Here is a 15,665-nt window from a genome sequence, read left to right as displayed (position 1 = left end):
ATCAATCTGCCTATCCCCTATTTCCTGAGATGAAATGGAACTCTAATGTCTGACTGGAGACAAAACTCCCAGTGAGAGGTTGGGTGAGATTGCTCACCAGGTTAAAGTGCTAAGGGCCAAAGAATTGTAGGTGCTGCTCTCTGAGGGAAGATATCCTCAGGTACTACTTCTGTGACCTTGCCTCCCACCAGCTGGGAGTGTTGGGTTGTTAAAATGTAAATGACCCCATATGAACTAGGGGAAGACTGCAGCATAACCTTGTTAGAAGAGATCATTTTTCCTTCATTGCACATGGTGTTTGTGGGCTTTAAATCATGTGACTGTCCCACAGATAGTCTGTTCTAAGTCTGTTCTGACCTGGAGTCAGAACCACTCACATTGCCCTAGACTATGTTTAGCCTTCTTCAAGTCTTACTATCTTTCAGTCACGTGCTCATTCAACAAACATTCATGTGTACCTGTGTGCTCACATGTCTGATGGATTCAGCAGGGAGCAGAGATCAGATGCCCCTTGGAGAGTACATTCCTAACCGCTTTACTGAGAAGATGGAGACCATCTCACAATAATTTCTTTGACCTAATGGAAGGACTTCCACCCTTCCTACACTTTGGAGCCCTTGATCCCACCCCTCTCCCACCTCTTGTAGTAACTGCCCTCATTTGAGCCTCACTATTCGCTGGCCCCTCAGTATTTTCCCTTCCTTTAGGATTGAATCTAGATTGTGTATGCTTGAGCACCCCACCACTGAGCTATATCCTCAATTCCCCTACCCCTTTACTTTTTATTTTGTTACATGGTTCTTGCTAAGTTGACCAGATTGTGTTGAATTCACTGTGTAGCCCAGGCAAGCTTGGAATCCACCTGCCTCAGTCTCTTAACTATCTTTGATTGCTTTGATTACCAGGCCCAACCCCCTTCATTTTCAGATGAGAAACACATTCAAGGTCTCCTACACTGATAATCTTGACAAAAAATACAAATAGGAAAATCCACTGATTCCCTCACCTCAAGCTTTTGCCTGAGATGCCTCCTAATTTTAGATCATCTTATGTCTATGGAAGCCCATTTGTTTCAACTTTTTCCATCAGACTTACCTGCTAAACCCCGCCCTCCCACACCTACCAGGGCCTCTAGTTCTGTGTAATTCCAACCAGAACTTGGAGGAGAGAGGGAGAGAGAGAGAGAGAGAGAGAGAGAGAGAGAGAGAGAGAGAGAAGAAGAAGAAGAAGAAGAAGAAGAAGAAGAAGAAGAAGAAGAAGAAGAAGAAGAAGAAGAAGAAGAAGAAGAAGAAGAAGAAGAAGAAGAAGAAGAAAAAGAAGAAGAGGAGAAGAGAGAAGAGAGAGAGACCTTCCAGGAAAGTGAGATGGTGAGTAATATGGTTATGATCAAGTGAGCCAAGTGTTTCAGGCAAATAAGGGCTTGTGAAGCGTCTGAGAACATTCTGGGTAAACACTGGCCACTGTGCTAGGCAGTGGAAGTTTCTAAAAAGATAAAATCATTTTTGACCAGAACTTTTTCTGGAGAGGATTAGACTAGGAAAATTTTCTATGGAAGTGAGCTTTGAGGAATGAATGGCCCTGAAGGAAGGGAGATGATAGGGTAGTTGTGGGCTGCAGGCCTTGAAGCACCTGGTTGGGGATGATGTAGTTGACTGAACAGCTGAACAAAGTGGGCAGAGTCAGATCAAGCTGGCCAAGGAGAAAACCCTTCTCAATCCCCCACTGAAGGTATTTCTGAGTTCAACTGTTTACTGCCTAACCCTCCTTCCCTTTAAATTCAAACAGCTTTAGCATCTGGTGTTTCATCTCCTTTTAGCTTACCAGCATGCTCTGCTCCCATATTGATTCTATCCTAACCTTCCACCCAAACCACCCTTAAAAGAATTTTACGTATCCTTTAGAGATAATGCTTAATTCTGGGACACTCTTTTCTCTTTCTCTCTTCCTCTTTCATATTCATTCTCCCCCCGCCCATGTGTATGGGCACGTGCATACTATACTGCATGTGTGGATGTCAAAGGATAATTTATGGGGTTGGTTCTCTCCTTTTACCCTGCAGGTCCTAGGGATTGAACTCAGGTCTCCAGACTTGGCAGCGGGCATCTTTATCTGCTGAGCTGTCTTGCCTGCCTGACTAGGTAACTTTCTTATAAACTCCTTGAGCCTCAGTTCTTCCTCTTCAAAACTATGTATAGAATATCACCTTTCTCAGAGAACTGTCACGGGATGAAACACATCTTAAAGCCTGTTCAGGGGCTGGAGAGATGGCTCAGTGGTTAAGAGCACTGGTTGCTCTTGTAGAGGACCTGGGTTTAGTTCCCAGCACCCACATGGTAGCCAACAACCATCTATAACTCCAGTTCCAGGGGATAAGATGCCCTTTTCTGTTCTCTGTGGACATTGTATGACTCGGGTACACTTACATACATTCTGGCAATATACTCATACACATAAAATAAAAATAATAACAATATTTTTTTAAAAGCCTGTTCAGGAAGGGGTCATAATTGCCATTATTATTTATGACCCTTGATTTCACAGCTGTATTCCACACACTGTACAGGTCCTGCTATCTTTAAATGCCTTGGCTTCTGTCACTTCAGTTTTTCTCTTCTGTATTTCAGACCCGGGCCTTGCATGGTGGAGCTCTCGATGACCACCCCTCATCTCTAACTCCGCCCTTCCCAAGGGAAATTTCATTCAGAATTGCATGTCCTCTATTACTGTCTATATGTTAATTATTCTTAGATTTATTTCTCCAGTGAAGACTTTTTTTTTAACCTCGGGCTTTCATGGTCAAAGGCTTAGTTGATTATCAATTCAAGCATTTGATGGTTGTCTTCAAGTCCACTCCCTTGAACCAAGCTCACCTTTCCCAATCACCTTCACTTGGGCATCCTCCTTCAGCACTCTCCATTATTAAAACATAAAAATGCCACATCATTCTAGTCCGAAACCTGGGCCTGGACCTTGCCCCTCACCCTAGTCAACTACAAATTAGCTGGCTGCTCCAAAATCAGGCTTCATTCTGCCCACTTCTCTTTTTATTGCCACTCCCCTAGTTCCAGGCTACCACCACCACTGGAATGCTCTCAAATGTCTATTCATTTAGAGTGAGTGGGTGTGTTTATTTTCATGGGTATAGACATGTGTGTGCTGGTATGTGTGCACATGTATGCATGCCTGTGTGGAAGCCGAAAGTCAACATCAGGAGTCTTCCTCGGTCACTCTCCACCTTATTCATTGAGGCAGCATGTCCCAGTTGAAGCCAGAGCTCACAGATTTGGCTAGTCTAGCCTTCCCCAATGCTGGAAGTCCACATGGGTCACTAAGCCCACGAGGAATTTATGTGGATCTGGGCATCTGAACTCTGGTCCAATCATTTATACAGCAAGTGCTTTATCCACAAGACATCTTCCTAGTCCCTTTTCTGATTTCTAACTGGCCTCACCTCGAACATCTTTGCTACCCTTCATCCTTTCTTCCCCTAGGGTAGCCAGCTAGAATAATTTGCTCTTTCAGTTAATCAGACTGTATTATCAAATATACATTTAATCATGTTCCAACCTAGCTCAAAGTCTTTCAGTGGCCACTCAGTTGGTAATTCAAAATAGGCCAATTGTTCTGAAGGCTTAGGCAGTCTTTGGTACCCTGAGATCCACCCATGAAACTTCCTTATAATGTTAGATACAGTTATCCCATTAGAGGAATTCTCATGCGATGCTCAGTCCAAAGCTGTCCTTATTTTACATGAATACCACCTAAGTAAAAAGTAGCAAAGACATTCATAACACCACTAAATGCTGTTAGGAACTGAGCAGTAGAAGCAATACCATTGCCTGGGTTTAGCCTAAGACAACCAATACTGCTCTCAGGTGTAGTGAAAAGGAGGTCTAATGATTGCTGGACACACGATGATTAAGGGAAAAGTATTTCCAAAAGCTCTGCACAGAATTGAAACCAGAAACTAGTTTGGTAGTCAGACTCATATCTGCAACTAGCAAAACACTTTTTCCCACCAGACACCCAATGATTACTACCATTTACACAGCAAATGAGCTGCAGTAGTCTGTCTGGCAGTGAGGAGAAAAGGAAGAAATTAATGTGCCAGGTACAGTGCTAGAGACTCAATGAGACTGTTAAAAAGCATCTAAGACCAGGTACTTCCCCTTGAGGAGCCTCCAGACCATGTGAAGAGAAGCGGTTATCTAAATGTTTCATAGTTAGTATTCAGTTTGTTGATTCTAATAGATAACACGATGGTTCTTCAGGTGTAACCTAGGGGGCAAAGCAGACCTGTCTCTTCATATCTTCTGAGACACCAGTCAAAAAACAAAGATAATGGCTCTCCCTTAGATAGTGCTTAGTACACACAGGCATGTTCTTTGTCCTTTACAGACTCTGAGGGCTACTCTTACTGCCATCATTTAAAAGAGGTTAAGAAACTTGCCCATGCCGTACAGAGAGTTCAGTCACCTACTTAAAGGCCTAATGCCTCCATTCCATGTTACATGACATAAATGTATTTACAAATGTATCTACCATGATGGGAGCCTGGATGGCATCTAACAATGTATATCAAAGTTTTCTCACTTATTTCAAGAACACATAAAAGCTGAGTGGGGGCTCACTACGCAAAGAGGGAGTTGGCAGACATGTAACCTGTGGCCACATGGGTGCAGAAGTACATGTAGGGAGAGCAGTAGAGATAGAGGCCTCTGGGAAGGCCTCCCAGAGGAGCAGACTTTGAGCTTTCTGATTATAGAGCAGAGACAGGAGGCTTCAGAATGAGTGTCAGTGAGTTTCAAGGGTGGGAGACACTGGTGAATTAGGATTCTTTCAGTCCTAAGTGGCAAACAACTTGAACTGGCCAAAGAAAACAAAGACTTTATTGGTTTGGGTTACTGAAAGTCCAGGATTTAGATCTCTCAGCAGCAGGATAAATGACAATAGGAGCTCCCACTGCGCCTCAGGACCATTTTCCTGTGTTAGCTTCATTCTCAGGCAGGGGAAAGAAGTCAGCTCTAGATTCGTAGCCCATCAGCTCTGCAAAATCAGGAAGGGGACAGGTCTCTCCCCAGAGTTCCAGGATTAAAGGTGAGCCAGCCACATGGTGGCTCACATCTGTAATCCCAGTACTTGGGAGGCTGGGGCAGGAGAACTGTCTCAAATTTGAAACTAACCTGAGCTATATAGAAAAACCCTATCTTAAAAAACAAGACAAGGGCTGGAGAGTTGACTCAGCAGTTAAGAGCACTGGCTGTCCTTGCAAAGGACCCCGGTTCGATTCCCAGCACCAACATGGCAGCTAACAGTCTGTAACTCCAGGTTCAGGGGATCCAACACCCTCTGCTGACCTCTGTAGGCACTGCACAATTATGGGTACACTACCTACATGCAGGCAATACACTCATACACATAAAATAAAAATAATAGGGCTGGAGCGATGGCTTAGTGGTTAAGAACACTGGCTGTTCTTGCAGAAGATCTGGGTTCGAATCCCAGAACCCATACAACAGCTAACAACTGTCTGTAACTCCAGTTCCAGGGGATCCAATGGCCTCTTCTGTCTTCCATAGGCATTGCACGACATGGGTACATTTACCTACATGTAGGTACCTACATTACCTCCATACACTCATACACATAAAATAAAAATAATAAATAAAATATTAAAAATAAAAATAATAAATAAAAAAAATTTAAAAACCAGGACGAGGGCTGGAGAGATGGCTCAGTGGTTAAGAACATTGGCCGTTCTTGCTGAAGACCCGGGTTTGAATCCCAGCACCCACATGGCAGCTAACAACTGTCCATAACTCCAGTTCCAGGGGATCCAACAGCCTCTTCTGTCCTCTGAGGGCATTGCACGGCACGGTGAACTTACCTACATGCAGGTAATACATGTGTGCACATAAAATAAAAATAATAAACAAAATATTAAAAAAAAAAAAAAACAGGACAAGTGCATTAGGGGACGTGGCTCAGTAAAGTGAGAAAAGTGCTTACCATGAAAACATGAGGATCTGAGTTCAGATCCCTAGCATCCATGTATAAAGCTGAGTGTTGTGACACACATCTATAACCCCAGCACTTGGGAAGCAAAGACGAGAGGATCCTTGTCTTGGGGCTGGCTTGCCAGCAAGTCTAGCCAAATTGGTGAGCTCCAGGTTCAGGAAAAGACCCTGTCTCAAAGAGTAAGGTGGAGAATAATTAAGAAAGACACCTGACACACCTAGCCTTCATACACACATGAGCACACATATGCACATGCATCCTTACATATGGGCTGACTCTGGCTGAGCTTGTATCACATTCTCAGTCACTGTGGCTGGGATATAAGGCCTTCCTCTGACTCTGAGAGCAAGGTTAGATACACACTTGCACCCAAGGGTTTGAGCATGGCAGAAGGAAAGTTCCAGGAGTAGATTAGTAGATCAGGAGCTATCATTAGAAGAATCAAAATGATTCTAAGGCAGGCAAAATCCAAGTTCCAGCGCAGTGGTTGACTGAAGGCCTGACCTGTTTGGAGATGGGCACAGTTCACCATTTCCCAGCTGATGGCAATAGTGGTTCACAGATCACACTTTGCAGCAAGGGCACACCACCTGGTATAGCTACCGCCCTCATATTCACTTGGGCTAGTGCTGGCCTGGAGCCCGTCTTTCCATTTGCCTGCTATTCCTGCCCTCACCCTGTACTCATACATACTGTTCTCTATATGTAGATCACTTTCCCTTAAAATTCCCTCATCAGAGCTGGCCATGGTGGTGCATGCCTTTAATTCAAGCACTCAGAGGCAGAGGCAGGCAAAGATCTGTGAGTTCGAGTCCAGCCTGGTCTACATACAAGTTCCAGGCCAGCTGGAACCCTGTCTCAAAAAGACCAAAAAAATCTTTCCTCATCAGCTAGGCACCATTTTCTTTTCCAACTTTTATTTATTTAATGTGTGTGAGTGTTTTGCCTGCAAGAATTTAAATGTACCCATATTGTGCAATGCCTGCAGAGGCCAGAAGAGGGTGTCAGATTCCCTGGAACTGAAGTTACAGATGGTTATTAGCTGCCATATGGGTGCCTGGAACTGAATGAACCTGGGTTCTCTGCAAGAGCAGCCACTGTTCTTAATTGCTGAGCCCTCTCTCCAGCCCCCTAGTTATCATTTTCAAGATTTTATCTCTTCCTGTGAATAATGTTTCCTCACTAAAGCTAAGGTTACAGTTCTTCAACTCAAGACTTCTCCAATTGAGACTTGGGAACATCAACCTTGTTGAATGGTGAAATGCATTTAATCATTCATGACTTAGATAAACAATGCAATGTTCAATTGATTTGTTGAGAATGTAACTTCCAGCCCAAGTTTCAACCTGGTTGTATTTTTCAGAGATAGGAGTTGAGACAGGATCTTACCACGTAGTCCTGGATGGTCTGGTACTATGTAGCCCAGGTGGGCTTTGAACTTGTGGCAATCCTCCTGCCTCAGCCTTCCAAGTGCTGGGATTATAGGCATGTGCCACCACATCCAGATTTCAATTCGGTTATATTGTACACTTAACTTTAGGTGGTTAGAAGGTGTTCAAAAGATCCCTTTTCCTTGTTGGTATAGCACTCAGGACCCCAGGTACTGATCAGTTTTCACTATGTCAATGGTGTGGTGGTGTGTGTGTGTATGTATGTTAGGCAGATGTTCATATGTGTGAAGGACAGAGGCTGGTATTGTTGACACTGGGTGTCTTCCCTAATCTATGTTCATGACCACTATGCCTTAACCCCTCACCAAAATGCCAAGTTCTTTTTTTTTTTGTCTTTTTGAAACAGGGTCTCCCTGTAGCCACAGCTGGCCTGGAACTCACTCTGTAGAACAGGCTGGACTGGAATTCACAGAGATCAGCCTACCTCTGCCTCCTGAGTACTAGGATTAAAGGCACGTGCCACCACGCCCTGCCCACCTTGACTTTTTGAAATAGGGTCTTTTGCCAGGCATGCTAGTGCATGCCTTTAATCCCAGCATTCGGGAAGCAGAGGTAGCTGGATCTCTGTGAGTTCAAGGCCAGCCTGGTCTACAGAGCGAGTTCCAGGCCAGCTGGGGCTACAGGGAGACCCTGTCTCAAAAGAGACCAAAAAAAAAAAATAAATAAATAAAAGGGTCTCTTAATGAACCTTGACTAGGTTGGCTAGTCAGCAAGCCCCAGGGGTCCTCCTGCCTCTACCTCCAAAGAACTATATAGGCATACAGTGTGCCTGTTTTGTTATTATTTATTTTTTGTAACATGGATTCTAAGGGATTGAACTGAGGTCCTCATGCTGTGTAACAAGCACTTGTATTAGGGTTTTCTAAAGAAACACAACTGATAAAATGAACATATATGTAGATATGGATTTCTTAGATTAGCTCACAGGATAGAGTCTGGTAGTACAACAATAGCTACATCACACTGGAGAGGCTGAGAATCTGCTAGTTGTTCAGTCCATGAGACTGGATATTTTAGCAGTCCTAATCTGGTGTTGAAGGCCTGGTAGATTCCAGGAGAGCTGCTAGTCTTCCTCTGTGTTGGAATCGGGTAAATTGGTTAAGCTCACCAATGAGAAAGAAGGCGGCAAGCAGCAAAAAAAGCAAAAGCTCCCCTCTCCATGGCTTTTTATAAGGGCTGCCATCAGAAGGTAATGCCCACATTTAGGGTGGGTCTTTCAAATTCAAATGATTCAATCCAGAAGGTCTCGCTCATTTTAGTTAATGCCAGATCCAGTCAAATTGACACCCAGAATTAGCCTTCACAGCACTTAACTGACTGAACCTTCTCTCCAGCCCTCAATAGTGCTTTTAATCCTGTAAACTTTGCAATTAATGTGTCCATGTTGGAAAAAATAATGAACTTTATCAAGGTAAAGACTTCCATATTTAAACCTTTGGACTGCCTGTGAAACTGAGTTCAGAGGCCTGATAGTAGCCTTGAACTTGTGACATTCCTCAGATCTTTAAGCTTTTCTGGGCCTTGCTGCCCTGACCAGTCATAGTTTGGATGTTTTACCATCATCTTCTCCCCCAGTGGTACCCTCATCAGTACCATTTGGGTTAACAGAGCTGGGGAGGACATGTCCTTCTATAAGCTTCATGGAGGTAACAGTGTCTTCTGCCTTACAGTCATGGTAGAAGTTGAAAGAATTGTAAGTGGGGTGGTGTCGCACGCCTTTGATCCCAGCACTCAGGAGGCAGAGGCAGGTGGATCTCTGTGAGATTGAGTCTAGTCTGGTCTATATAGGGAGTTGCAGCCTGGTTGGGGCTATAGGGAAACCTTGTCTCAAAAAGCCGACCCCCTCCCAAAAAAACCCCAAACAAAACAAACAAACCCAAAGCAAACAAAAGAATATTGTAACTGACAGTAGTAAGAAAAACCAAAGTTAGCTATTATCATCAGGATTCAATAGGAAATAAAACTGGGTAAGATGACTCAGTGTAAGTAGGACTATTATTCCTTCTCCCCACTGAAAAACAGTGTGGACTTGACCCTCCAAACCTTCCACCTTCTACTCCAGCTCCTAGAATTATCAATAGACGGCTCCCACATGTCCTGTGCTTAACTCCATTTTCCCCAGTACATTACTTTGGGTTAGATAAAGCTGTTCTCAATTATATTAATTTCTCTCCTAATTTAATTTGCCAGAAAATACATTGGTTTAGGAATTTCTCACGTTTCACTTGCACAGCTTCTCAGTGAAAAGCACTGGATTGCAAGCTTGCCTGTACAATTGTTTCCCACGTTTGCAATGGATTCTTTCCATTCACATGAACTTACTTTCAAGTGGGCTACAGATTTGCGTTTGAGACTTCAGCCACCGCCTGTGCAGAAACCATGCATAAGATCAAACAGTCCCCATCTTTCAAGGCAGAGATTAGGGAACGTTCTCCTTGAGGCTGAAGAAAAGTTCTGTTCTTGGTCTTTTTATTTCATCGACAGACCCAGAACTGTACCTAATGTTACAAAGTGCCCAAGTGAGTGGAATCATTTTCCTTCTGGGGACCTTTACCCAGGCAGCTGGGGCGCTACTGGCCAGGGCTTTCTGGCCACTCCCATGCCCTGACCCCATTTTACTTTTCGGGTTCCGGCGGATGCTGCCAGGCTGGAACCCTGGTGAGAAACTTAAAAGTTGGACTTCAGTCACCCCTATTCTTCATATTATCTACAAGCCAAACCACATGCCCTCATCCGCCGCCAGGCTTGTTGGGGAGCCGGCAGGAACAGGGGGGTCCTGTTCCCCTCCGCGGTGCGGGTCCCCAGCCTGCGATCGGCCAGTGTCCAGCGCCGGTGCGATGCTGGGTCCTTCGGGGAGGGCCGGGGCACATCACACCATCATGCTGGGTTCGCCGCAGGCCTGGCCTGGTCCAGCGGTTGGGGGCCCCGGACCCCGAGGCGGTGTGAGTCTGTGCTGGTGGCAGGAACGCAGCTGCGGCGGGGCTTCCCGGCTCCTCCTCCCCGCGGCCCTGCTGCGTAGCTCCGCCACTCCCCGCCCCGCGCGCTGCCCCGCCCTCGCCGCCGCCTGGCCTCGCTGCTAGTCCAGCGGATCTGAAGCCGGCCCCAGGCCGCCTCCCCTCCGCCTGGCCTCGCTGCGCGCCACCATGGACAGTCCCGTTTTCCCCTGGTAAAGATGGCGGTGCGCGATCGCTGCAACCTTTAGACTAATGACTGTCCGAAACATCGCCTCCATCTGTAATATGGTGAGTGGCCGCCAAGCCTCCGGGGGTTGTGTCAACGGCGAGCCAGGCAAAGAAAGGGAACCCTAGGCTGGAGCTGCACGCGCGCCCTGGGCGGCGGGGGACCCGGGGACCCAGTGGCCAGAAGTTCCCGGCCCCGGAACTGGGCTGGCTGGCCATAGCCGCCCGCCTCTGCCCAAGCTGGGGACCCCCAGCAGATCCTGGGGGATCCCCAGGGCCGCCGTGTGTCCCCGCCTTCGGGTTGCGGTGCCCGTGCCGGGTGGGGGTGGGGGCGCGAGGTGGCCGCACACTGATGACCCCAGGGAAGACCGTGGGCGGAAGAGCCAGGGGTGGGGACGCAGATCTCCTGGTGCAGTAAATAAACCTGTACTGGACTCACTGACTGCCCTCATCTGGTTTTGGAGTTCAGCCTCGGTTGTATTTAAGATCCACTTTGCAACAGCAATCCTCTCTCTGGAGAAATTGGACAGACACTAGAGCTTTGAAAGCACAAAGTGCAGAATCGTGGTTAGAGAGGTGAATGAACTTCAGACGGTCGTTTGTTCTGGATGCCTCAGTTTCCCCACCTGTGTGAGAGGGTATAAGGCAGTAACATTTGCAGGCCCTAGGAGTGAGGCTGACTTGTGGGTGTGGAGAAAGCCTGTGGGGTCATGCTGCCCCACCCCTTGTCCATTCAGCATTGGTCCAGGAGGGAGGGGTCTGGAGCCATGACCTAGTGATCACTTTAATCTGGGTTTTCCCCATTGCTTTCCCTTCCTTTTCAGTTTCTGCAGGACCCGTCTCCAGCCTTTGGGTCCCCAGGGTGTACCCAGCTGGCACCCCCACTTGTGAAAGCCTTAGGGAGCTCAGCTTGGGGTAAGGCATTGCTCACACTGTGGGGCTTTGAGGGTGTTCTACCTGTACTCTGGATCGCCCTCCCCCTCCAAGCCGGAACACTGCAGTTTTTGCATTTTGGGGAAACCCTCCCTTGAAGATAGATGGTAATACTAGCCCCTAAAGGGAATCTGAGGAGGCTTGATGAAGAAGGCCTTAGGTAAGGTGATCTGAGTGCCCTTCCCCCATCACACAGCTCTTTCAGTCTTCTGTCCCACATTCTGTAGCAAGATCAACACATGGCACAGGAACATTAAGGAGCCATGTGTTAGCTCAGGTGGAGTTGAAACCTGCTGGGGCAGGCTTCGTTTTTTTCAGTGCTGGTGGGCAAGGCCATGCCAGCAGACCAAATGCTGGGACTTTCCAGAGGGATAGCTGCCTGGCGTGGTGCAGGTCTCGTTAGATGATGTGGATGATTCCTGCAGCCTTTGCCATTTCCTCTTTCTTCCTTTCTGTGGGAGGAGATAGGTTTCCTGTTTCTTTCTGTCCAGTGGCATTAATATGGCCCGGTACCCTGATAACTGCTGTGTTTCTTCTCTGTCTCTTCTGTGACCAGCTCCTGAGGGAAACTGTGAAGTGGGCAGCAGGGAGGGCAGCAGGCTCCTCCCTGCCTGCTTGTGGTGGTGTTCCTGTCCCAAGCCTGTGTGGTGACACCTCTCTATTGTAGCAGGCAGGAAACTTGAGAGCTAGCATGTCCCAAGAGGAAGTTCGCCTCCTGCTGCTTCTTGCCCTTGCTGCAGCTGGGACTTCTTGGCACACCTGGACAGATTGTCACAACCTGTTTTCAGTGAGACACAGCCAGGGAGACAGGCTTCTGGGAGGTTGTAAGAGGAATGGGCCAGTGTTGTGCCAGAATTGACACCTCCTCTGGTGACCTAAAAACATACCACGTTGAGGAGCCTTTATCCCCCAGGTGATGTGAACCTAGTAATTTGTAGTGAACCTATTAATATCTTCCTGTTCAGTCACTGTCTTGAGTAAGTGGAGAAATGTTTGGGTTCTAAAGCCAGACCCTAGGTTCAGTCCTGCTTATTTATTTAGTTTTGGTTTGTGTTTTTGAGACAGGGTCTCACTGTGTAGCCCAGGTAGACCACCAACTTGAAATCCTCTGCTCATGCCTAGTACATAGCAAGTTTTCAGTGAGTGCCAGCTGTTACAGTCTGCGTTTTCTTTCTCTGGTATGCTACCTTCCAGTTGTTTAAGGGGCTGTGGAGATTACGCCTTCCCCTCCCTGATGGTGTAAACAGCCCACAGGTCACTTATGCAAACCAGGCTGAATGACACTAGACAGAGGCTGGGGTGGGAACTGGAAACCCCGCCCCTTAAAAAAAAACCAAACTGCTCAGGTCACCTCTGCCCCTCCCAGTTTCATTTCCCAGAGGAGAAGGCTGGTGATGAGGAGACTGTTGTTTTTACACAGTGAGACGAAAGCTCACTGTACCTCTCCTTAGAGTCTTTACTTGGCAATGAATTGTTTCCAGGTAGGTCTCTTCCGGATCTCCCTTGTTTCTGGGTTCCTAGTTGGGGTGCTTACTTGGTTCTTCCTACTTCTGACGCCTTTTGGTCCCAGCTAGTTGATAGGTTGAAAAACAAGCAAGCAGGGAGTGCTATCTATGTATCTATGTATTAATCTATGTATCTAGCATATCTATTATTTGATACTATGGGGCTCAAACTAGGGCCTTGCACATGCGAGGCAAGTGCTGAGTAGCATACCCAGGCTGCCTTTTTTTTTTTTTCTTCTTTTTTCTTTTAAAGAGGATGTTTGGCATAGTTGAAGCATTTTCTGTTGTGTGTCCAGAATGGGTGTTCAAAGGTACTAGGTACTGGCTAAGAGGACAGACAAAACCTAGCTCTGAAATACTGACTTCTTCCTCCAGTAGAGATGACCCAGCAGAGCTTAAACAGGACTAGTAGCAAGTCCTTCTAGGGATGGAGAGCCAGCAGCACATCTCCACATCCTCATCCTTCCTCTTACCTCCCAGCCCACTGACTTTTCCTTGTCCTTTGGAAGTTCAGTGCTTGTTCCCATTTACTTCTTGGGAATGCCTCTCAGAGTAATGCCCAGTCAGCTTGCTCAGGGCATTTGAAGCCTGACCACACGGCAGTGTGTGGTTTGGAGATAGTAAAGCTTGTTTGGCTGGTGTGTTGTAATTTGAAAATGCTTCAACAGCCACCAAGCATGAGGAAATATCCCCTGTTGATAATCCTTTGATTGTTGTTCAGAGCAATGGATTTCACTACATATGTGTTTTTATGGCTCTACAAATAGATTTCATTTGTTGTTGTTGTAATGTTTTGTTTTCATTTTGAATTGCGGAATTTTCTAAAAGAGGTACCAAATGTAACTTGTACCAGTACAAACTGCCCTATATCATCTTTTCTTCATTTCAGTGTTCTTAAGATTTGCTTTGGAGAAAATGCCATGTATCCAGTAGGTTACAAGTGTTAGGGGCTGGCAGGGGCTGGGGTGGAGTGCCTGTGAGTATCTGTGAGGCCTGGGTTCTGTCTCCAACAGTGAGGGGGGAAAAGTGACAAGTTTTATAACTGAATGACATCTGTCAAGGATGGACAGGTACTTAATAAATGACTGAGTCCATAGCCCAGAAGAGCTCAGCTGTTCTGTGTCTTGTGGATTCACATTGATGAAGATGAAGAAGTTTCAATGCAGTGTGATATCTATACAGGTCAGGGGTGAACAAAATCTCGGGAGTAAGAAACAAACTTTCCGTTAGTGGCTTTTATTTTTCATGAGGACACGATCATAGTCAACAGGAGTAAGAACTGAATCTGTACCATTGAGTGTCTTTCTGTTTAGTGTGAATCTGTTGGTAGCTTTGGGGAACTACTTCTAGGGACCTTAGTTTTCCTCATCTCATAAAACTGTGTTATATACTTTTGGTTATGAGAAGCTTCTTAGTGAATAATATCTTAGATAAAGTCTTTATATAAACTCTACCTCTCATAATTAGTTACAAGTCATTTGAGTACCTACATACCTTGTTTAAAATCCTGTTGAACTTATAGATCCTAGCATTTTGATATCCATGTACCAACCCCAGGATAGTTTCTGAGGGCCTGTTTTTATGCTGGATTTGAACTCTTTTATTTGTTTATTAATTTTTATGTATGAGTGTTTTGCTTGCCTGAATATAAGTGCACCATAAGTGTACCCATGCATGCAGTACCCATAGAGGCCAGAAGAGGGTGTCAGATTCCCTGGAACTGGAGTTACACATGGTTGTTAACCACCATATGAGTGCTGGGAATTGAACCCTGGTCTTCTTAACCACTGAGCCATCTCTCTGGCCCCTATAAAGATAGTTTTAACTTAGTAAATCAACTCCTTACCTAAAACAAGTAATTTGAGAATAGTTGGAATTTTTTTAGATTAAAAAAAAATGTCATTCTAACAATGTGGGTGAGGAGATAGCTCGTCTTCTGTTACTCATGCTTTCTGTTCTCAAAGATAACTGGCAGCCGGGAGTTGCATTTACTGTGTAAGCTGAGTCACAGCATGAATGAGGGTCTACTCCCATAGTTGTTAGGTTAACAAATGCAGTCTGAGATGAGGTGGGTTAATATTTAAAGAAAAAAATTCTACCTTCCTGGCTCTATAGGTCTAACATTCTGAAGTTTATAGTAGATCAGAATTAACAGACAATTAAGTCTGCACGATTTCTCTCTCATTTTCTTGGAGTCCTGAAGGAAGACAAATTTGAACACTAATATTTTGCTAGAATCAAAGATCGTGAGGGCTTCTTTGGGTTCTCAGCTTGATATCTACTTCATGCATATACTAAGACCTATTCATTTCCCTTCACTGGTGTACAATTTTCATGTGTTTGGGTTATAATTGAAAGCAGTTTTGAATTTTTATTATCTTAACAGTAAGGAGTGCTTTCTCTACTTAGATGTGGGCCTCCTGCCCACTCATATGCTTGCCTGGTCTTTGGAGTTAGGTGAGGTTTTCTAATTGCATTAAACTCGGTAGTATCATCAGAAAGATACTTCTTGCTGGTTTGATTTCTAGCCTCCCCATGAAGCCAATCCAAAGCTAGCTGACTGGAAGACTTGGGAAAGA

The 15,665-nt window shown here is 45.6% G+C and overlaps 1 protein-coding gene across 2 annotated transcripts in view; it reads left to right on the top strand.

Annotated features, from left to right (window-relative positions):
- The first annotated feature begins 10,517 nt into the window (after nucleotides 1-10,517).
- The window catches only part of Usp46 (ubiquitin specific peptidase 46), a 76,139-nt gene continuing 70,991 nt past the window's right edge, over nucleotides 10,518-15,665 (top strand). The window contains exons 1-2 of one of the 2 annotated variants that reach the window (XM_029570870.1): nucleotides 10,518-10,711; nucleotides 11,473-11,563. Coding sequence is in view for 1 of the 2 variants with exons in the window: in XM_008847975.3 (XP_008846197.1) it covers nucleotides 10,676-10,711 (36 nt within the window). In the remaining variant the exon portion in view is untranslated. The remainder of the gene's footprint in view (nucleotides 10,712-11,472; nucleotides 11,564-15,665) is intronic. The other variant, XM_008847975.3, reaches the window with a different exon arrangement.

The sequence above is a fragment of the Nannospalax galili genome, unplaced genomic scaffold (assembly GCF_000622305.1).
Source record: "Nannospalax galili isolate Female #2095 unplaced genomic scaffold, S.galili_v1.0 scaffold1424, whole genome shotgun sequence".
NCBI lineage: Eukaryota > Metazoa > Chordata > Mammalia > Rodentia > Spalacidae > Nannospalax > Nannospalax galili.
The sequence above is the reverse complement of the archived record's forward strand: the minus strand, read 5'-3'. Positions and strand labels throughout refer to the sequence as shown.